A 24638-nucleotide genomic window follows, 5' to 3' on the forward strand; every position below is an offset into this window, starting at 1 on the left:
AAATTTGAAATAAAACTGAGCATTGAAAAGAAAGTACTAAAAGTCACAAAAAATACTTTTTTGTCTCAAGGTGATTTTCTTTTGACTGTTGGGATGAGAGGAAAAAGATCCCAGAATGCTAGTGAGGAGTAGAGATAAAATCCTTATTCTGCTACTGACTATAGCTTACCTTGGGCAAAGTTATATTACTTTAACTCTTTCTCAATGTCCTCAGCTGTAAAGTGGGGATAATAGTAGTACTTGTTTCAGAGAACTATTATCAGTTAAATGAGATAATTCATGTAAAATGCCTAGCCCAAACCTAAACTGCAATGAGGGCCGCCAATGTGTTTGTTTCCTACTATTGTATTTTATGTTCTAGTTACCCCACTAATTCTCTTAATGAAATTATTTATAGTAAATAAAATTCAATTTTGGGAATAAATACAAGGTACATACAAGTGATTATTACTCAATACCACTTAACTTGCCTAAAACACTTTATATAAGAAATAAAGTACCATATACTACGTATAAAATTAGGTAAATCAAAAATTCCACAGTTATACAGAACTGCTTCTCCCCCATACAAGCTGTCACCACGTTAGGTCTTTAGCTCTCAAACCTGTCTTCTTTAGCCCCTATCCTACCTTGGCATCCCTATATGGTAACCTGGTCTTCCTGCCTCTGAGTTTACTTTTTTTAAAAAATGTATTTTATTGATTCTTTACAGAGAGGAAGGGAGAGGGATAGAGAGTTAGAAACATCGATGAGAAACATAGATCAGCTGCCTCCTGCACACCCCTTACTGGGGATGTGCCCGCAACCAAGGCACATGCACTTGACTGGAATCAAACCTGGGATCCCTCAGTCCGCAGGCCGACGCTCTATCTACTGAGCCAAACCGGCTAGGGCCTGAGTTTACTTATAATCTACTCTCCACATGCCACCTGAGAGCTTTTTAAAATTCAAACCTGACAGATTACTGCTTCCCTGTTGAAAACTCTTTCAGTTGTTCCTTACTAAAGGATACAAATCCAGCTACTTTGATACAAAAGGTGTGTTTTTTTAATGAATTTCCACATACATCTTTAGCTGTAACTCTTAATCCCATGCATTGCCAATACATACCTTATGATCCAGCCATATTCAAATATTTGGTGCTTCTCAAACATGCCTTTGTATATGCTAATCCCTTTCACAGGAAAGCTTTCTCACAGCTGGAAAATTCCTCCCTGTCCTTCAACATTCTGATCAAGTGTCAAGTATTCCAGAAAGATTGGTCTAGAATCTTTTACCTTCTCCTCACCACAAAACTAAATTTAAGTGCTGCTTTCTAGTGATTCCATGGCCCCTACCTACTTTATATGGTACACATATCCCTTCCTTACTAGACTGTCAGCAATTTCAAGGAAGAAAGGGACTCTTTTTTAAAAAAAAATATATATTTATTTATTGATTTCAGAGAGGAAGGGAAAGGGGGAGAGAGACAGAAACATCAATGATGAGAGAGAATCACTGATCAGCTGCCTCCTGCACATTCCCTACTGGGGATCGAGCCCACAACCCGGGCATGAGCCCTTGGCCGGAATCGAACCGGAACCCTTCAGTCTGCAGGCCGACGCTCTATCCACTGAGCAAACTGGCTAGGGTGAAAAGGACTCTGTTTTAAACTTCTTTGCATTTCTAGCACAATGTCTAGTTTACAGGATGTGCTAAACAAATGTTTATTTGCATAAATAAATGGCTATAAGAGCAATTTAAGAAATATAGAAACACTGAATTTCATTGGTAAAATTAAAATCGGGGTTTGTGGAAATGGATACCATCAGTGAACTTAAGAAAAACCAGTTTCCAATAAAAAGCACTACTTACACACATGAGGGCACAGAGCATGTCAACAGCTGCATGAATCACTCCATTGTGGCTCCTCTTGAGTGCTTTTACTACCTTCACTCCCAGACGTTCCCGAAACCTTGAACAAAAAACCCCCACAAGCATATAATAGCAATACCAGAGCATTATTCTATTATTTTACTATTGAAATCTATATATATAAAAGCCTAAGCAACCAGCCAACCATTTGACCATCTGACTGGTACCTATGACGCACACTGACCAGCAGGGGGCAGACGCTCAATGCAGTAGCTACCAAGCTGCGATGACTTAGCAGCTGCAGTTCTAAGGTGACAAGCACGATTCTGGGAAGTGCATCACCAGAGAACCGCCCTCTCACAATCCTGGACCCTTTGGGGGATGTCAGAGAGCTGGTTTCGGCCTATCCCCACAGGCCAGGCCAAGGAACCCCACCAGTGCACAAATCCATGCACTGGGCCTCTAGTCTAAAATAATAAGTCATTAAGTTTCCACTACAGTACTACAGCAATGACATTTTAAGTCCCACCCACGGAATATATCAGTTTTCTTAGTAATTTTTTTCTTTGACGGGAAAGATGTTTTTGAGGTTAATTAAAACAAAAGGGCATGTAATTTCCCAAATTCACTGCAACAAGAGTAAATAATATTATTGGTTCAGTTCCATTCACCTTCCTTTTGAGTTCTCATGAATAAAAACTATCACATCTGGTTTAATCAGCTATAAAGAGGTGAGCTGTTGATTATGTTATTTTGAATTGTTAAAATTCTCTAAAAGAAGTTTTGTTTCAGAAGACAACTTACTTTGGAAGCTGAGTAAAGGCTAGAAAACCAGCTTTGGAAGCCACGAGCCTCCTCACAGCCTGGAACTGACTCTCCAGTTCTGCATTGGAAGCAACAACATCTCCCTCTTGGGACAATAATGCTGTTATGGCATTATTGATCAGCTTTTCTTTGTTTTCTGAGAAGAGACCCTAGGTGAGGAAAGATTATTTCAAAAAAGTTTCCACACTAAAAGTTACAGACAATGAATAACTTAGGATACAATTTATCTTACATCCTGCGTTACTGCATGCAGAACGCCGCTATATGAAATATTAGCATTGAATCTGAATACAGCATCTGCAAAGTTGCCATCTGTCAGGAGATAAAAAGATTCAAAAAGACTTAGTTTTGCATTCCTGAATCTTAAATGACTATTAAATACATGGATGGAAATGCAATTACTTTTAAATCAATACTTACTTGGAGGTGTAGCTAGGAATCTGAGATGAAGGCTCTCTACTTCCTCATCGACAGGCATGCTTAGTAACCCCCATCGCTGACCTTTATGGGTTGGTGTCATTTTCACACAAACATCTCTATTACCAGAGGCTCTTACTCCATCCAGCAAACTTGCTAATAAGGAGTCTCTAAGCAAGGTTAAAAATAAAAAGGTTTTACAATTGGTAATTAAGGGGAATTCTGATTCAGAAGGAACATAGACCTGTTAGCAGGTAAGTTGCTTGGGGGACACTGGATACAAGGAGAAATACTGGGGCTTTAGGAGAGAGTTTGGAGTTCCAATACTAGCCTCTTCACTTTGCTGTCATATCCCTTGTACAAGTTACTTAAGCACTGTTGTAGCTTTACCATTTTTCTGGGTCTTATTATTTTTAACAATTTTACTGAGGTATAACTTCCAAATCACAAAATTCACCCAATTAAAATGCTCACTTTGATCATTTTTAGTAAACTTACACAGCTGTTCAATCATCACCACCATCCCGTTTTGGTACACCTCTGTCACTCCAAAAAGTTTCCTTGTGCCCATTTGCAAAAAACTCCCTAGCCCAGGGAACTACTCTTTGCTTTCTATCTCTATGGCTTTGATTTTTCAAGAAACTTTGTTAAGGGATGAAAAGAGAAGCCGCAGGCTGGGAGAAGATGTTTACAAAAGACATATATGGTAAACGACGATTACCCAAAATATACAAGAAACTTAAAACTCAACAGTAAGAAAAACAACCCAATTAAAAAATGATCCAACGTTTTAACAGACATCACTAAAAATATACAGATGACAAATAAGTACATGAAAAGAAGCTCTACATCATATCAGAAAAATGAAAATTCAACAGGTGAGATACTACTACACACCTATCAGAATGGCCAAAATCTCGAACAATGGCAACACCAAAGGCTGTCTCCTGCATGCCCCCTACTGGGGATCAAGCCTGCAACCTGGGCATGTGCCCTGACTGGGAACTGAACCAGCAACCTCTAGGTGCATGGGACAATGCCCAACCAACTGAGCCACACTAGCCAGGGCTTAATTTTTCTTGGGTAGATACTTAGGATTGAAATTGCTAGGTCACATAATAAATATATGTTTAATCTTTTATAAAACTGCCCAACTTATTTTCAAAGCAGGTTTAATTTTTACATTTCACCAGCAATGTTTACAAATTCCAGTTTCTCCACAACTTTGCCAACAATTGGCACTGCTGGTCTTCTTGATGTTACCCATTTTAGTGGATGTGTAGTGATTTTAATTTTTTTCCCTAATAACTCAATCTTTTCATGTGTTTATTTATCATTCATATATCTTCTCTTATGAGGTGTCTATCTGAATCTTTTGCCCATTTATTGTTTTTTTCTTTATGTAATATTGACTTAGAAGAGTTTTTTATATATTCTGGATGCAAGTCCCAGAGACGCAGAAACAGCAATCAGACTCAATCCCAGGAGGGAAAGTAGGGGAGGGTGGGGGTAAGGCGAAGAGAACAACCAAAGGACTTGTATGCATACATATAAGCCAAACCAATGGACACAGACAACTGGGAGATGAGAGCATGAGTGGGGGGCCGGGGGGAGGCTGGGAGTTAATGGGGGGGATAAGGACACATTTGTAATACCTTAACCAATAAAAAAATTAAAGATAAAAAAGAAAATCCAAATATTTCCTTCTGGTCTGTGGCTTGACTCTTTTCTTATTGGGCAGTTTTAAATTCTGACAAAGTCTAATTAATCAACATTTTTCTTTTATGAATTGTGCTTTCAATATTATAGCTAAGAAATCTTTTCCTACTCCAAAGTCACAAAGAAATTGCTTTACTTGTTGCAGGTAAGCTTTACTGGGAATACTGGCACCTTCTTCCTAGGGCTACTATCAAAATTAAACAATATAATGTACATAAAGCTACATGACAAACTGTTGAGATCCTTCCTCTGATTAGAACATCCGCACTTTTTTCTTTTTTGGCAATTCTCTTCCTTGAATTTAGGACAGGAAAAAATACAACCTTTTGCTTAAGATACCATTTTTGTAGACTTTAGATCAAAAGCTTTTTAAGGAAAGAAACTGGTCATACTACAGGAAGTGAAAATAATAAGGCTGTATTATAAACAGTGGCAAAATACACCAGAACTGTTTTAACTAACTTTCAACAACAGCTTTAGTCTGAATCTGTTTACTACAGCATGAAAGAACTGCCTAGAAGGTAAACACTGCCAATCCCATGATAGTGGCTTAATATAGAAAGGGAGATCCAGGCATTCACAGTAGCACAGCGTGATAAATGTGTTTGCTTTACCAATCGATGTGTGTGTGTCTCTCTCTCTCTCTCTCTCACAGGAGTTTATGAGCTATAGCATCTCACAAGTTTTAATGTCAACAGATAAGTCATAGTAATATGTCGGCCTATTCCAATGAAAAAGTAGTAACTAGTCTAACAATGCTCACATATAAAAATCTCATTTCAAGTACAGTATTCATGTTAAAGTAACTTGCTGGTGTGATTCAAACCATTAGTGGCAGGTACAATTTTTTAAAATATACTTTAAAAGCTTAAATTTCAGAAATACACTTTATTTTCATCATTTCATTTAAAATCAAGTCACCATTTTTATTCACTTTAGAAATTTGCAAACTAAATGGTCATTTTAAATATACAACAAAATAATGTTATCATTTTCTAAATTGCATGGAAGTTCTGGATACAAATCTTTGTTTTTCCTCTTTGATGAAGCATTTTGCATTGCACATACTAGAATCTCAAAAGCTTGATGAATTTTTTTAAAAATACCTCTCTGTTGAAGAATATTTCCGTATTTGCCCTTTTATAAATTCAATGGTAAAGAGTTGTGGGTTTTCTGAGTCACAAACCAATGCAAATACCTAATGAAAACAAACAAAAAAATTCAAAAGAAGATGTTTAATTTTCTGATATTTGTTATAAAACCACACATCATTTTTACAAAAATCACTATTTTAAAATGTGGCTTGTTTACAATATCAGAATTTAAGAGCTGCTTGCTTAAATATCAAATTTTCATACAATTATCAAATAAATAATTTAATTAAAATTCACTATATACTTTGAAAATAAATTTTGAAATATTTGTTGTTCTAAATAATGTAAAGAATTAAATACAGATTATTCCTGTTTCCCATTCTTTAAGCATGGAAAGAATATTAAAATAGAAACGTACTCTAATTTATCAATGGCAAGAAATGTCATTTAAGCTAATATTGATGAAACTTACTTCTCCTAAAGGCTTCAATGTTGCAATATTATAAGTTGCTGGGTCACGTTCCACTAAACATGTTTCTGTGAGCGCCAGCAGTCTTTTTACAGGTTCCTTCAAACAAAATTGAGAGACAGTAAAAAGTTATTGAAGAAAAATATTAAAATCAGATGAACAAATTTTTGCTTTCAACACACAGGTCTTACCAAATGTCTAGGTGATATTTTTTGGACTACAAACTCTGCTAAAGATGTGATGGCTTCATCAGTGCTGTATTTTCCAAAGCGCAGATTCAAATATTGCTCAAATTCTAAAGGTTCTTTTCTGATCCGCAATGAAATACCTATGTAATTGCCAGCATGATCTATTGCACTCTTGATAATTTCTTCTCTTTGCTCTGATGCAAATAAATGCTGCACAAATTTTGAAATTTAAAAAGTCAGGGTTGCAATAACTAAAATATAATCATATTGAATCAACTCATAGGAAAGGGACTGAAGTAGCAATTCTAAAGGGAAAAAAGGTAGAACATCTTATCAGAAGTAAGTAAGCAGTGTGTTGTGGATGAAACATTATTACTAAATTAAAACCACAAAGTTTGGTATATAGTCTTACAAATAACTCAATGCATGGAAATTATAACTATTCGGAGTGTGATTTTCATCACTATGTGGACAACAGCACTCTGGGGCTTTCAAAAGGGTCTCCAGGGACCCCAGCTAAATCCAGTGGGGTTGGTGGGTACTATATGGGCAGGATTTCAGTTTCAACTAAGGTAGTTCTGATTTAATGTTTTCATATAGTGGGCTTTCTTGAAAGATTACCTTAAAGAACATTTAAATGTTTACAAGTCATTGGCCTATATATATTACAAACCAACCTCTAGGAGTGTATTTACAAAGGTCAAGAATAAGGTATTGCTACTTGCATTTGGTGCCTGGAGGCTAGAAATGCTAAATGCCCTGAAAAGGGTGTAGAGTCCCACTCAAGAAAATGGGACTGGTTGCAGGTAAGTCTGAATGCCAATAGCTCTAATGCCAATAGCTCTATTGCAGAGAAACACGGGATCATATTGTTTTTAAAAAAGATTTTATTCCCAACACCTTATCACAGTCACTATGGATATAGAAGGTACCAGATAAAGATTTGTTGAATGTATCCGTCATACTCTTTTAACTGTAGTGAACTGACTCATTTTAGCTAGCCTTTTAAAAGGCAGAGTATGCTTAAAAAGTGGGATGATTAATTAGCCCAGCCAGTGTGGCTCAGTGGGTGAGTGTCAACCTATGAACCAGAAGGTCACGGTTCGATTTCTGATCAGGCACATGCCTCAGTTTCGGGCTTGATCTCCAGTAGGTGACATGCAGGAGGCAGCCGATCAATGATTTTCTCACATCACTGATGTTTCTATCTCTGTCCCTCTCTTTTCCTCTCTGAAATCAATAAAAATATATTAAATAAAAAAAGAAAGTGGATGATTAAAATTAAAACTGCTTGATGCCCACTAGGCAATAAAAAATGTTGGCAACTGAGGAGTATTATATAATTCTCATCCTTAATGTTTATTGTATGCAGTTGTAAAGCTTGGTTGAAAAGGTTATCCTGTTAAGGTCTGCAAGGCCATAGTCTATAATTAGGTATGTTTTCCACCAAGGGGTTAATCATTATAAACTTCCATTGCCCTAAGAAGAGACAAGCCTTTTGACAGCACTACCAAATCAGACTTTAGGATGCTTTAAGGTGGGGGAGGGAATTGATTTCATCTTTTGGGTCTGGATTCAGAGGTAACAGTATGTCCAAAAGTACATTCCTGGACTAGGGACACTAGGATAGTAATCATCACCTGAAAAAAGAGTGAAATATAGGATGGAAAAAGGCTATAGCTCTGAAGAGCTAACATATTTGGCAATCAAACTGTTTGCCTCTCTCCTTCATTCTTTTTACTACCCTTTTGCTACCCTAGCCTCTTATGTATTTAAAAGTTCCAGGATTGCCCTGGGCTTTGCTAGCCAGGTAAGGACAATTTAGGTGCAGAGCACTAAATCTTGGGAGGGGGGAGATGGAGAAAGATATTGGAGGGATAAATGGTGATGGACAGAGACTTGACTTGGGGTGGTAAACACAATACAGTGTATAGATGATGTACTGTAGATTGTGCACCTGAAATCAGTATAATTTTATTAACCAGTGTCACCCGATAAATTCAATAGAAAAAGAAAAAGAACATTAAATCTTGGAGTACTGTTCTCAGGCCATGTAGCTCCAGAAATTAAAATTCTCAAGAGAAAGGATTCTTGAGAGTGAGTTCAAATGAGCCTCTTCATGTGGACATTCTCTACTGCTCATCTTTGAGATGTGGGGTTTCAATGAGGAAGGCAGGATGTTTCTTATTTTAAAAAAAGATGGTCATCATCTACAGCTCAGCTTCTAATACTGATAAACAGGATCTCAGTATCTTAAATGGCTCCTGCTGTCTCCCACAATTCATATATAATTCATAATTATAAGATAAAAATATGCAAAAATTCCAAATCTGAAGTTTCAATGACTATCCAGATTTCAGATTACAAACAGCTGTGCAAAGGAAAAAAGACTATAAAAACAAGAGATTTTAAATTACTTTTCAAAGAATAGACACTTGCTGGTAAGATGTTAATACTAATTAATAATAATAATTTTAACCTACCATTTATTGAATATGAAGCTATACACTGTACTAATAAGTATCTTACATAAATTATCTCACTTCAACTTCAACATCAAAAATAAACAACAACGCTAGCTGGTATGGTTCAGTGGATAGAGCGTCAGCCCTCAGACTGAAGGTTCCCGGGTTCGATTCCAGTCAAGGGCACATACCGTGGTTGCAGGCTCCCTCGCCCTGGTCAGGGTGCATGCAGGAAGCAACTAATCGATATGTCTCTCTCACATTGCTCTGGCTCTCCCTCTCCCTTTTACTCTCTCGAAAAATCAATGAAAAAATATCCTAGGGTGAATTAACAAAACAAAACAAAAAACAATGTCATATATATTATTCTCATTTTGGAGAGCTGCAAATTAATTAAGACTCAAGCTCTTTGGTATCAAAGCCTGAACTCTTAATACCATATTTAATACCAAAGGACTCAAATGAAATTTCAAAATAAAGTGGAAAAACCCTGCTTTCCTTCAAATGTTCATATCCCTTTTTAAATGACTTTTTAAAAGACAACTTACCAATCTACTAAATCCTCCATAAATTATACAGAACCCTCCTTGACAGTCAGAGAGATCCACAAAGCCTTCAATATTTCTGTAGTCATAGGAACAGAGAACTCTGTTAGTTGCAGGATTGATCTGGTCAATGCCTCCAGGAGTTACTTCCAAAATAACAGGTTTTCTTGTATCACTCCAATGATGCTTATAACAGTTATATCTCTAGAGAAAAATAATATTAATTTTAGGTTCATGTATACACTAAACATAAAATAAGGTTACATTTAATGTACCAGTCACAGCTGAAACCACCAGAAATCTAAACAATACTATAAATATTTAGAGCTACTACCCAAATTGTTATCAACATTAATTTTAGCTATTTGGAAGTTTGTGTTTACTTCATTAAGAATGTTCAGTCTAGCTCTAGCCGGTATGGCTCAGTGGATAGAGCATCAGCCTACAGACTGAAGGGACCCAGGTTCAATTCTGGTCAAGGGCACATGCCCCATTTGCAGGCTTGATTCCTAGTAAGGATGTGCAGGAGATGTTCTCTCTCATCACTGATGTTTCTATCTCTCTTTACCTCTCCCTTCCTCTCTGAAATCCATAAAAATTTATTTTTTTAAAAAGGAATATCCACTCTACTGTAAGAAAATATGTCCTTATTAAATTAACAAAGTTTTGGGTTATAATATTTTGTAAAACAATTTTACTAGTAAGTCACTCTTATGCAAATCTGTAAAAAGTAAACAAAGGAAGGAAAAATTTCAACTTTTGTTGTTAGATTCTTTTATTTAAGTTAGTATATGGAAAAGAGCTTCTTTTAAGTTAGTATATGGAAAAGAGCTAAGTCACATTTCGGGAAAGGGACTGTATTCAATTTAAACAACCTGAGCTAGTTCAGTCTATTAATATAGATTTTCTTTCTACATGCACAAAAAAAGCTGGAGCATCAGTCTGACCTTAAGCTTTTCTAATCACACCAATGGGAAGTTATCTTTAGAAGTTTGATCTCATTAGCAAGTATAATTCCATTTAGACTATAACATTCTTTCGTAAGTTGAAGTACCTCGTATTAGAAATTATCAAAATGGACAACATCCACTTACTACCCAGTTTAAATTATTAAAAAGAAAAAAAAATGTTTAGTTGAGGTTGCTAATCAAAATTTATGATACATAAAAAATTATTTAAAATACAGGCAAAATCAGGAAGAGAATATAAGGATAACAAATTGTTAGATGTGAAATGAATATCTCCTTGCCCACCCAAAAAATCCACAGTTTCCTATCCATCAATATGGTCAGTTACATGACTCAAGGCAAAAATAAATTGGTTGCTCAAAAGTACAACTATTTCTAATACTGAAATAGGAGAGAAATTATCTTGTCAGTGTTCAAAAAAGAAAGTAAGGCATTACATAATAAACACCTCTACTAGCATCCCATCACTAAACCCCATAATGAGGTTCATAGGATCATAGCACATCAAGTCACCTCAGCATTACTGGTTAATGTCATTATACACATTATCCTATATAATAAAAGCCCAGCGACCAAATGGCAGAATGACCAGAACGACCGGTTGACCAGTTGTTATGCTGCACACTGACCACCAGGGGGCAGACGCTCAACGCAGGAGCTGCCCTCTGGTGATCAGTGTACTACCATAGTGGGAGCACCCCTCGGTTGACCAGGATGAGCGATTGTTCCCACTTAGAACCCCGGCCAACGGGCAGGAACCTAAGCTGTGATCATCATCTTCTGGCCCCAGGCTCTTCCTTCTCCTCGCTCCCTGCCACCTCCCTCCAGATGACTGCAGGCAACGCCGCCAGGCTCTCAGAGCTGACCCTGGAGGCTGGGAAGCGGGTTCGTGGCAGCCATGGGACTGAGGCCTACTCTGCCGCCTCTCAGAGCTATTATCCCTGGGACCAGCCCCGACTGGGTCCCCTGGAAAGGCGAGTGCTTGGGCTCCACGGAAGGTACCAGACCAGGAAGCAGCTGCTCAGAGGGCATGTCCACAGCCACTCGGCTGACTGGGATGAGCGGTGCTCCCACAGCGGGCTGATCCCCACAGGCCACCAGTGCATGAATCCCGTGCACCGGGCCTCTAGTAGTTCCATATAAGGAATTCTGCATGATGCTCACTGCTGCTCTTTAGAATACTAAATCAAGACTAGTTGAATGGTGACAGTGTTGTTTGCTCCATAATTCCCCACCTAAAGATTTTTCCCAACTACCAGCTTAAACAGTCTAATTCCTGATATTTGAGTTTCCTGTTAAACTACATTCATTTTTCTAACAAGTACTATCAGAAGACATTAAATCTGTGTTTCCTTTTTTCCCTTTAGCTTTGCCAGAAAAAGAACATACAGATCATGGGATAATTTTTACAATAAAGGGCAACATTTGAACAAATAAAAATATATATTAATAAATGTTAAATACTTACCCTTCCTATAATTTTTCCTTCTGAAAAATCAGTCCTAAATCTCTGAAAGAGAAAATATAACCACAGTTGATAACAACAGATTGGTTGGGAAGAATCCAGAACAAGTAAAATCCCAACTTGGTAATCTTGATATTTAATAGAAAGTGTGTGGAACTTTAATGAAAAACAAGAAACAATAAACATATAACTGCTTTGTTCTGTATATACTTAAAAGGCTAAACATCATCAATTATACAGGATTTTCCCCTCTTTTGAGACAGAAGAAAGTGAAAGGTTCAATGTTATGTTAAAGGTCAGTTAAGAGAACATTAAGCATAGTGAGACCAGAAGCTCAGAACATTTAATATCTTACTTTAACATAACTTTCATTTTATAAAGAGGAGAAATCTAGTTTATTAACATGGAACTGTTCTTACCAATGCTTCCGTAAGAAGTTCTGTTCTGTGCTCTGTAGAAAATTTTAAAGTTTCTGACTTTTTTCCACTGCCTTTACGAAATGTGAGGTTGAACTCTGTTCCCTGTCCTCTTCCAACAGGGCTGATGCTGCAAATGTCTCCATAAGGCCACTAACAAAAGAAAGGAATTACTTGAACTGGTGCTATAATGTAGTGAAATAATTCAATAATTATTTTCCCTACTTTAATTTGACAATCATCAAATAAGAAAAATTTTACAAAATAATACTGAGGTCTATTAGAATTTATATCTTAGAGTAATTCTGTAACAAAAATTGTTAAAAGTTTTCAATCATCAGAGACAACAATAAAAAAATCCTATCTGTATCCAAATTTTATTGATTAATGGCATTAATTCAAAGCAACTAAAATAAATACATAAAAGTAAAACAAATTGAATAAAATTTTATTACCTGCAAATCTGTTAAAAACAACAACAAAAAGAGGAATCTGTAAAACATGCCTAACTTAGAATTAAAATTAGCTAGAATATATATAAATGTTTATTTATCCATGTTCAGATTAGTCTTCACTTTATAATCAGCAATCCTGGTTCCATGACAAGTATTTTCCAACCACTACTACCCTTGTGACTGCACTTGTGACTTATGTATGCCTGTATTATACTAACAATACAGCCTTAAAAAATATAAAGAACTAATGTATCAATTTTACATAAGCAAGATGGCTACAATCTATAGATAGTAACATATCTAAAAGTTATACCATTTAGAGCCTGGAAATAAGCACATTCTCTTCCTGCCTCCCTTTTATTAATTTATTTTTGGTCCTGAGCATTGAGCATTACATAAACATATCAATCTCTTTCATATTTGGCATTTCTATCCTAAAGTTTTAACCTGTTTCAGGCCAAGGAGTTATGGATCATACCCTGACTTTTAAAATTCAAATGGTGTTCAAACACCTAACAGCTTCTAACATGATTACCTGATTTGTTACTTCTAAAGTATTGGGATTATATGTAGTAATCGCATGGGTTCCAACAGAAAAGACACGCTTATACCTACAAAGGAAAACAAGTACTTAAATTTAGTGTTAAAATAAACATTCTATAAGAAAATATATATGACATCAACACAAAAGGAACATTTCAATAAATAAACAGAAATGTGTCCGTTGCTTGTGACTAAATATAATATAGTTTTATATTCTCACGTTTAAACATTCTAAAATATTATTGGTATTAAAACTCAACCACCACTCATTTTACTGTGAACTTGTGAGATCCTTAAGTAGAAAATTATGGTTTATACAAGTAATCTTATATTATTATTACACATAAAGTTAGCAAAGCACCACCTGATGAGGCCAAAAGATTTAAATGGAAAAACTATATTAAAAACAAAACACTGCACACTACTAATTCTTACAAAATATCCTTTTAACAAAACCATGATATAAAGGAAGGAAAAGCTATGACCTGCAACTGGTCAGTCACAGTCATATTCTGGAATCTTAATCATTTCTATTTAAGCAACTACCTATTACTTTTAAGTGTTGCAATTTTATAGAAGTTGGAAGCATACACCACAGACAAGCAATTTTCACTTCTCAATTCACTTCCTTCACTTAAAGTAACAAACATCTAAAGTAGAAAAACCATTTGGATATCAGTAATCCTTTAGGAGAAGAATGCATAATGATAAAAGTAAAATTAAACTGGAAACCCTTATTTAAAACTGAAGAATTCGTTCCCTGGAAATAAAATAATAAAATAGGCAAAACATTAGTCTAAGAAAAAAACAAAATGAAGAATGAATTTATAATCATAGACACACACACACAATGATGTATATAAATCTATGCTGATAAATTTAAAAACTAAGAATAAATCAATCTAACATAGAAGAATTTAAGAAAACTTCAAAGAGTTATATCCTAAGAGCACCAAGACTCGAACCAGGAGATAAAATCTTAAAGGAACAGGTTAAGTCCCATGCTTCTTAAATTGTTCCAGAAAACAGACTAAGGGCAGTTTCTCAATTCTTTCAGTAACACTAAAATGTGATAAGACAATACAAAAAAAGAAAAAAACCACACCAATCTATTTTTTAAATTCATATTAGCAATAAAAATCAAGTAGCATATTAAAATAGTAATATACCATGACCAAGGAAGGTTCATTTTAGGAAAAGAGAGTTCAATATTAGAAAAATATATTAATAAAGTTGATCATATTTATTGGAATATCTGTATTAAGAGATTTTTAAATGATCAAAACTGGATGTTAAATATAATCAAATGCCTTTTTTTATCTATAGAGATCATGTTTTTCTGCATTAACCTACTAATACAGTAAAAATACATACATTACCTTAACTCAACAGCTATTATCGGACTCAAAGGTAACACACTAGGAATATTCCCATTAAAATCAAGAGAACTTTGCCCTAGCCAGTTTTCTCAGTGGTTAGAGTGTCGGCCCTGGTTCTGAAGGGTTCCAGGTTCCATTCTGGTCAAGGGCATGTACCTCAGCTCAATCCCAGGCCAATCAAGATGTTTGCGGGAGGACATCAATTGGTGTCTCCATAGATGTTTCTCTCTCTCTGTCTCTCCCCCTCCCTACCACTCTCTCTAAAAACCAGAGGAAAAAAATATCCTCGGGTGAGGGTTAACAACTACAACAAAACAGTCCTGGTCGGTTTGGCTCAGTAGATAGAGCGTCAGCCTGTGGACTAAAGGGTCCCGGGTTTGATTCCCGGTCTAGGCACATGCCCACATTGCCTCAGTGCCTAGATGAGGGCATGCAGGAGGCAACTGATCAATGATTCTCTCTCATATTGATGTTTCTTTCTCTCTCTGTCTCTCTCTCTCCCCCACTCCCTCCCCCTCCCTCTCTCTCTGAGAGCAATAAAAATATATTTTTAAGAAAAAGGTAAACTTCCCACATTTTAATTTTTCTATTCAGTATATTATATAATATAATCAGGGTATCATATAATAGAAATGATAAAGTTATTTCCTTTTGGAAGAAAAATGATAGATTCTATTAATCTTTACCACACCACACATTCTTACAAAAAGTAGTGCTATATTATAAATATTTTCCCCCCTAACTTCACGTGTCTAAAGTTGAGTGGGAAACTAAAAAATGAGAGAACTTCCTTCTAACATAAAAACATTCATTCGCTGCTTTCTGAGGGGGTGTAAGGGTTGAGGGGTTGGTGAAGTAGATGAGGATTTACCTAAACAGCTAAAGCCTCAAAACTTCAGAGGCTTAACCACTGAATGGAAACAAAGAAAAATAAAGAAATAAGATCATGTTAAATAGTATTTACCTAAGGAGAAACTAAGATGGCGGCATAGATAAACACCGGGAAATTGCCGCCTCCCACAACAATTGAAAAATACCGCAAAGGACAGAGCAGACATCATCCAGAACAACAGGAAGCCTGGCTGAGTGTAAATTCTACAACTAGAAGGAAAGAAAAGCACGCTGAGAGCCAGAGGAGCTGAGGAGGTGAAGTGCAGAGGTACGGCGGCTCGTGCGCGCGCGGAAAGGGGGTGGCACCTGAGGACACGGCTGTTTTTTTGAATCACAAGCTCCCGACTGCTCTGAACTCTGGTTCTGGGAAGTCTCTGGGGACCCAGGACTCATACGGAGAGAAGCTGGACTGTTGGGCAGCGGGCGAACTTGAGTGCGGCTTTCCCTCAGAGGTGCTTGCAGCAATTATCGGGTCACAGAGACGCGCGACTCCTTAGGAGAATCAGCCATAGCTGCTTGCTCCGCCCTTTGACTCCCTGAGACCCCGCCCCACCCAGGCTGCGGCAGAGGCTTTTGCATGTGAATGTACCTAACTGCAGCCGAGCCAGGCAGACCCGGAACTTCCAAGAGAAGGCCCAAGGCCCCGCAGCAGCTTGCACTGCTTCACAGCTGAGCCTCTTCGTGGCTCCTGCTGTGTGGCCTCAGGCAGAGGCTGAATTAGCACCTCCTTAGATCCAGGAGCCACTGTACCCAGTGGTCAGAGGGGGACCATCCAGATTGCAACTCCTCAGATCCATAAGGGACACACTCAGGGAGCAGACTCAGTGAGCACCAAAGCCCCACTGAAGCAAGTCTTGCCCCAGAAGGGTGTCTTCAGCACAGAAGTTCTCCCACTTCAGACACAGCTGATTCTCACACCCAATTGGCCTGGAGGTCAATTCCTCCCAGTGATCCTATAACAACCAAGGCACCAAGAGTGCACCAAGAGTGTCCACCTCAGGTAACTGGGGAGGCTGAGCCACTGGGTCCTACAGGACACCTGGCGCGCAGGGCCACTCTATCAACACAGGGAAGCAGCCAAAATGCGGAGACAAAGAAACAGGTCACAAATGGCAGAAATGGAGGAAAGCAAACGACTGGATATAGAGTTCAAGGCCACGTTTATAAGGTTTTTCAAGAATTTTATGGAAACCGCCGATAAATTTAATGAATCCCTCAATAAGTATAGTGAGACCATGGAGGACATGAAAAAGGACCAACTAGAAATTAAGCATACACTGACTGAAATAAAGAATAATTTACAGAGATCCAACAGCAGACAAGAGGATCCCAAGAATCAAGTCAAAGATTTGAAATACAAAGAAACAAAAAATACCCAACCGAAAAAGAAAAAAGAAAAGAGATTCCAAAAACATGAAGATAGTGTAAGGAACCTCTGGGACAACTTCAAGCGTACCAACATCAGAATTATAGGGGTACCAGAAGGAGAGAGAGGGCAAGATATTGAAAACCTTTTTGAAGAAATAATGACAGAAAACTTCCCCTACCTGGTGAAAGAAATGGACTTACAAGTCCAGGAAGCGCAGAGAACCCCAAACAAAAGGAATCCAAAGAGGACCACACCAAGACACATCATAATTAAAATGCCAAGAGCAAAAGATAAAGAGAGAATCTTAAAAGCAGCAAGAGAAAGACAGTCAGTTACCTACAAGGGAATACCCATACGACTGTCAGCTGATTTCTCAACAGAAACCATGCAGGCCAGAAGAGAGTGGCAAGAAATATTCAAAGTGATGAATAGCAAGAACCTGCAACCAAGATTACTTTATCCAGCAAAGCTATCGTTCAGAATAGAAGGTCAGATAAACAGCTTCACGGATAAGAAAAAGCTAAAGGAGTCCATCACCACCAAACCAGCATTATATGAAATGCTGAAAGGTATTCTTTAAGAAGAGGAAGAAGAAAAAGGAACTCTTACCATTTGCCACAGCATGGATGGAACTGGAGAGGGGATAAATACCACAGGATCTCACTCATTTGTGGAAAATAATGAACAACATAAACTGATGAACAAGGACCGATCCAGAGACGGAGAGGCATTGATTGGACTGTCGGGCCTTGGAGGGAAGTTAGGGGAGGGGAGTGGTAAGGGGGAAAGATGAACCAAAGGACTTATATGCAAGCATATAGGCCTAACCAATGGACATGGACAACGGGGGGGGGTGAGAGCATGAGCGGGGGGGGGGGGGGGGGGGGTGTAGAGGGTAACGTGGGGACAAGGACACATATGTAATATCTTAATCAATAAAAAATATATTTAAAAAAAATAGTATTTACCTAAGAATATTACACAAAAAAATTTTAGGTAGAAAAGTAAAATCACAAATTCGAACTTTCAAAATCATCCTGAGCGTCAAATATGCCAATTTTTATAATCTTAAAATGAAAGTACAGAATGTTTATTTTACTCTGGGAGCAAAAGTATAAAAATTAAATGCCTGAAATGTCCCAAGTGTAAACTGATGCTGTCACATTCAGTCTCAGAGGAGCTCAGATAAGAAAAGATCCTTTGCAATTGTAGATTAATTTCCATACAAATAAGCCCCTTCTAACGTGTCTTATGTAACTGTCATCTAGGTTATTAATACTATGCAAAAGAACTTCTGGAGATGATAGAAATGTCCTACATCTATAGTCCAGTAAGGTAGCTATGAATCACATACAGCTATTGAGACTTGAAATGTGACTAATGCAACTGAATTTTAAATTTAAGTATCTTAAATTTAAACAGCCACAAGTGGTTAGTGGCTACCATATTGTGAGAGCACATTCTAGTTCGGGGTGGGCAAACTTTTTGACTCGAGGGCCACAATGGGTTCTTAAACTGGACCCGAGGGCCGGAACAAAAGCATGGATGGAGTGTTTGTGTGAACTAATATACATTCAAAGTAAACATCATTACATAAAAGGGTACGGTCTTTTTTTTTTTTTTTAGTTTTATTCATTTCAAACGGGCCGGATCCGGCCCGCGGGCCGTAGTTTGCCCACTGCTGAATCTAGATCTTCAACAAAATTATTCTGGAGTTAGGTGCCCATTAGGCCCAAATATCTGTCATGACTAGTAAACTCAAAGCTCTGATAAAGCCTTCTTAAGAAGAATGCTAAAGCCTGGCCTCTGTGGCTCAGCGGTTGAGCATCAACCCATGAACCCAGGAGGTCAAGGTTCGATTCTTGGTCAGGGCACATACCCGGATTGTGGGCTCAATCCCTAGTAAGGGGCATGCAGGAGGCAGTAGAAGATTCCATACACATACACAACATAAAAACAATATAAACATATATATATATACATATATAAGGAAACATGAAAGCAAACACTTTTCACCCAACTAGGAAATTAATATTCATTATTGACTTTACTTACTACACTGGTTTCCTTTTTATCCAGGAACTGAAGTTACACACATCAATAGATTTATTCTAATGTAATAGCTTATTAAACAATATGATTTATATTACCATTTAATATAATGTTACACAGAATCATGAAACCAATTGTACTCAAATAAATTAAAAACTCTTTGAAGCAACTGCTTTACCTATGGGGCTTTCTGTTCCCATAATAATTGGTGACAAAGATAAGAACAATTAAAAAAAAAATAGTTGTGCTAATAGTAACAGAGTTGATGAAGAAAAGACCACTGAAGGAAAGTCTGGGGAAATAATCAATTTTGGATGTGACAACTGATGTTCAGATTTCTTTTTTAAACTAATTTATTGAGTTGACATTGATCAACATGAATGGTCAGATTTTTTCAGGTCAGATTTTTTAATAGAATAAACATTAACTTACACTAAAACAAACACACTTCTGTTACTTTAACTCCTGCAAATAAAAATGTTACATCATTTTTCAACTCTCTAGTCCTTATGAATATTGCTTTCCACTTTGTAACAACTTTTTATAACATGACTTTTTTTTCATATGGCAACTTTGAAAAATAAAACAAATGTGTTGGTTTGGTTACTGTAGCATTACCATGGATTGACCCAGTATTAAATGAGCATGTAACACTGTTTTTGTTTCAATGATATAGCAGTAAACAAGAGATCAGTCCCATTTTAGTCTTACATTTTATTTATTATTTAGTTAACTAATTCAGACATCTGAAATAAAGTTCAAAGCCGTAAGAGCTAAGACACTTGTCCGTCGTTGTTTGAAAGTTAACTTTAGACTTGAATACTCTTAACTACCTTGTATCAATTAGGCATGTACAATAGCATCAACAGAGATACTACAAAAATACTGGCAGTCATCACAATATCATACTCTTCTGCAAAGAAATTCATATTTTTCAATTCTCTCAAACTAGAGAAAATTCAACATTACTTCCTATTTGTAAAGTACAGAAAAAAGCTTGTTTCCTATAAAATAATGGTTGTCAAATTTCGTAAAATCATAAAACCTTTATATATTACTTCTAAAAGTAGGATCCACAATTCTTTCAGTGGCTAGTGAATGCAATGGGCCTCAAATAAACCAAAACAGATCTTATCTAATCAGAGTTGAAAGAACTTTCATGTTACTAGTCTAGTTCCCATAACATGTAGCTTGAACCTTTCTAGTACTCTGGGCAAAGTTGGCTAGTTTTAATGGTTCACTACCAACTCACCTTTCCAAAAAGTAATTCCATTCATTTCCCAGTACTGTAGATACTGACCATTGTTCTTTAGAATTAAGACAATATACACTTTCCCACAAATTTCACCCTCTTGTCCAAGTTCTGTCTTTCAGCTTCACACAGAACATACCTAATTTTTTTTAATTTCTTTATTGATTAAGCTATTACATATGTGTCCTTATCCCCACATTACCCCCTCCCCACTCATGCCTTCACCCCCCTGTTGTCTGTGTCCATTGGTTAGGCCTATATGAACATACCTAATTTTTCTGTCAATCAGACTTTCCATTTGAATTATCTTTGCTAGGTGGAACACCCTAGTTCCTTCAACGATTTTAAAATAAGTTTTGGCCACCAAATCTCTAGAAGCCTTTAGGTTTCTCACAGAATCTAGACTTTTTAATTATTAAAAGTTTGAGAATCCAGTTATTTGAACTAGAATTTTAGTCCATCACATGACACTAAGGATAACTGAAATACAAGGTTTCTCAAAGAGGGCATCTATAGGGAGTGGCCCTAGAGTTAAGCCTCAGTTTGACCTGTGGCAGAGTCACAAACAAGTCCCAGCTTAGAGGGCAGAGCCCTCTTAGCATAATTAAGCTTGATCTTAGGGCCGCGCCCTAGCTCCTTTCTGGGTAGCTAATGGGCTGTGGGAGATGAAGCAAGTGCTGCCAAAACAAGTGAAACTCACAAGAACATTGTAACCTATGTTGACCACTACCTTGTTTTTCTTTGACTATAAAATAAAGCCTCGGCTTGCTGGCTGGATCCTTCTCTGTAGCCTCATCCAGGCACAGGAGATCCACCAGGCCCCAGCTATATTCTTTGTCTTTTCTTCAATCCTTTGCTGCCCCGCCTCAGGCTCACTGAACCCTTGGCTGTGCTGGCATGGCACAGGAATCAGTGGTAAGCATTGCTAAAGGAGGTGTTACAGCTTAATAGTTAAGCCCACCAGCTCTAGAATCACACTGCCTGGGTTCGAATGCTGTCTGGACAACTCACTTTCTATATATCCTCTGATAATTTGTTTAACCTCTCTAAGCTTCACTTTCCCCCATGAAGATGTTGTTTATATATATATCTCTAACTCACAAGGAGAAGATTATAAGAAATAATTCATATAAAGTGCTTGTCGCTTATTGTTTACAATTGATAAATGTTACCCATTCCAATTGCTATTATTCTGCTGATTGAATAATAGGAAAAGTGTCTCAAAACTCCACTAGTCACTGAACTAATTGTAGTTAGTATCATTATGTTTCCAGTAGTTATGACTCATACATTCGTATTTAAAACAACAGACAAATTGATAATTCCTCTGGCTATATTATCAGGATACTCTGATTTTAGTCAAACTCCACTTGGAAAATCAGTTTCACTCCCTCAACTCTTCTTAAAATTTACTCTATCTAGCCATTATACAGACTATCTATGAAGCCAACTACCTATGAAGGTAATGGGCTCTGCCACTGAATTTCATGGACTGATCACCACATAGTTTAATGTACTGAAGTTAAAATCCTTTTCAGATACTAAAATGCTACTCTTAAATTCAGAGCCCCAATTGCTACAATTAATCTATGCAAATATAAAAGTGATCCATAGGTAAATTTCACTTGTAATTTCCATCCAGAAAAAAACTTAAACCTGTATTTTGAACATTACTCTGAAGTTTTCCACAATGAATCTGCACTGTTCCTTCCTATCAGAAATAGCTTGCATAGGCCAAAAAGGAAACTTCACTCTTTTATGCAAATAAAAGTGCTTTTTAGCTCTGAAAACAACAAAACACTATTGAAAGAAACTTTAAAGATCTAAACAAATGAAAGGCATCCCTTGTTCATGGATCAGAAGACTTAATACTGTTAAGGTGGCAATAATCCCCTAAATGATCTACAGATTTAATGCAATCCCTATCAAAATCCCAGATGCCTTTTTTGTAAAACTGACCAACTGACTCTAAAATTCATATGGAAATGCAAGAAATCCAGAACAGCCAAAATAATCTTGAAAATGAATAAAGTTGGAACCTCAAACTTCCCAGTTTCAAACTTAGTACAAAGCTACAGTAATCAAGACAGGATGGTACTGGCATAAGGATAGGCATATAGTCCAATGGAATAGAATTGAGAGTTCAGGAATAAACCTTTACATTTATATTTATGGTCAAATGATTTTTTTAATCCTCACCTAAGGACATGCCCATTTTAGAGAGAGAGGAAGGGAAAGAGAAACACTGACAAGAGAAACATCGATTGGTTGCCTCCTGTACATGCCCCAACCAGGGATCAAACCCGCAACCTAGTTAAGTGCTTTGAACACACGGGAATCAAAACTGCAACCTTTCAGTGTATGGGACAATGCTCCACTCAGCCAAAGCTATGGTCAATTGGTTTTTGACAACAATGTCAAAACAATTCAATGGAGAAAGAATACTCTTTTCAATAAATGATGCTGGAACAACTGGATATCCATATATAAAAGAATGAAGCCAGATACCTACTTCATACTATATAGAAAAATTAACCCAAAATCAAAGCTGTAACTCTTAGAAGACAACATAGGAGTCAATTTTTGAGACCTTAGATTAGTAGATAGTTTCAGTTAGGTAATGGTTTCTTAGATATGATAACAGAAGCGCAAATGGCAAAAGAAAAACTTGAAAATCATCCAAATCAACTCTGTGCTTCAAAAAATACTATCAAGAAAGTAAAAAGACAACCCACAGAATAGGAGAAAATATTTGCAAATCATATATCTGATAAGGGATTTGTATCAGAATATATAGATATCTGATAAGGGATTTGTATTCAGAATATATAGAGAACTCTTACAACTCAACATTAAAAAGTCAAATAATCCAATTAAAAATGGGTAAATGATTTGAAAAGACATTTCATGAAAGATGCACAAATGACAAATAAGCACATGAAAAGATGCTTAGTCATAAGGGAAATAAACAATAAGATACTACTTCATAGCCATTAGGATAGCTAAAATAAAAAAAGATAAACAATCACAAGTGTTGGTAAGGATGTGGAGAAATTGGATTCTTCATACATTGATGATAGGACAGAAAAATGCTGTAGTCACTTGGCTCTTCCTCAAAAAGTTAAACGTCACATTACCATATAATTCCATGTAACATCAATTCCACTCCTAGGTATATTCCCAAGAGAACTGGAAATACAGATTCACTCACAAACTTGTACATTAACATTTATAGCAGCACTATTCAAAGTAAATAAGTGGCAAAATATAAATGTCCATTAACTGATGAATGGATAAAAAATGTGGCATATTTATACGACAGAGTATTATTTGGGAATAAAAAGAAAGTACTGTCACATATTACAACAGGGATAAACCTTGAAAACATATTAAATGAAAGAAGATAGTCACAAAAAGACCACATATCTTATGATTCCATTTACATGAGATGTCCTAAATAAGGAAATCCAGAGACAGAACGTAGATTAGTAACTGCCAGATGCTGGGAAGAAAAGGGAAGTAATTGCTAATATTTTTAGAGGGTTTTTTTTATGTTTGTTTGTTTTTTGGCGTTTATGAAGATGTTCTGAAAACGGTTAGTAGAGATGGTTCATTAAATTATACATTTTAAAAGGATGAATTTTATGTTGTATAAATTATATCTTAATAAAGCTGTTATAAATACAAAAAAAAGGTTTCAAGGTTTGAATGATGAAAGCAAGGAATTGTGATGAGGGAACAGAAATAGTTCTGCTCCAAATTATTATAAAAAAAGAAGAAAAGGAACATTGTCGTAAGTCTTAGTCACTACTTTCTAAGAACATTAAAAAAATATTTCCAGATGATCACAATTACTGACAAGCTCACAAAGCAAAAAATATTACAGTAAGTTTGTTCTTTAGCATTAATGAATCAGCATACTATAATTGTATTAAAAACAGAAGTTACATTATGATAATCAGAGCACTCTATCACTTGAGGAAAAGTAAAGATCATTTAAATATACAAACTATCTAAGGCTGCTTGCAGAACTAAAGAGACTCATATTACCCTGAATATGCCAATTTTCTAACTTTGCTCAATGAAATTAACTGGAAAAAAATGTCAAGGATAACAATTATGCTGTCTATTTTAGGAGTTCATACAATTGAACTACCAAAAGGAAACAAAACACTCAAATCTTTCAAAATTATATAGTCAGTTTGCCTATGAAAACCAGAAACGCTACGGAATTCAGATGTTGCACCATTCTAAGTTACCACACTGTTAGCT

General features: G+C 36.5%; 1 protein-coding gene across 1 annotated transcript in view; it reads right to left on the minus strand.

Moving 5' to 3' along the window:
• The window catches only part of DNAJC13 (DnaJ heat shock protein family (Hsp40) member C13), a 115083-nt gene that overhangs the window by 73517 nt on the left and 16928 nt on the right, over positions 1-24638 (minus strand). Inside the window, exons 3-13 of the mRNA XM_081105920.1 lie at positions 13416-13491; positions 12429-12578; positions 12013-12054; positions 9580-9780; positions 6570-6776; positions 6382-6477; positions 5922-6013; positions 3100-3266; positions 2912-2991; positions 2659-2828; positions 1855-1954 (exon numbers count right to left, since the gene is read on the minus strand). Coding sequence (XP_080962046.1) covers positions 1855-1954; positions 2659-2828; positions 2912-2991; positions 3100-3266; positions 5922-6013; positions 6382-6477; positions 6570-6776; positions 9580-9780; positions 12013-12054; positions 12429-12578; positions 13416-13491 — 1381 coding nt within the window. The remainder of the gene's footprint in view (positions 1-1854; positions 1955-2658; positions 2829-2911; positions 2992-3099; positions 3267-5921; positions 6014-6381; positions 6478-6569; positions 6777-9579; positions 9781-12012; positions 12055-12428; positions 12579-13415; positions 13492-24638) is intronic.

The sequence above is a fragment of the Myotis nattereri genome, assembly GCF_964212035.1.
Source record: "Myotis nattereri genome assembly, chromosome: 14".
In the NCBI taxonomy this organism is placed as follows: domain Eukaryota; kingdom Metazoa; phylum Chordata; class Mammalia; order Chiroptera; family Vespertilionidae; genus Myotis; species Myotis nattereri.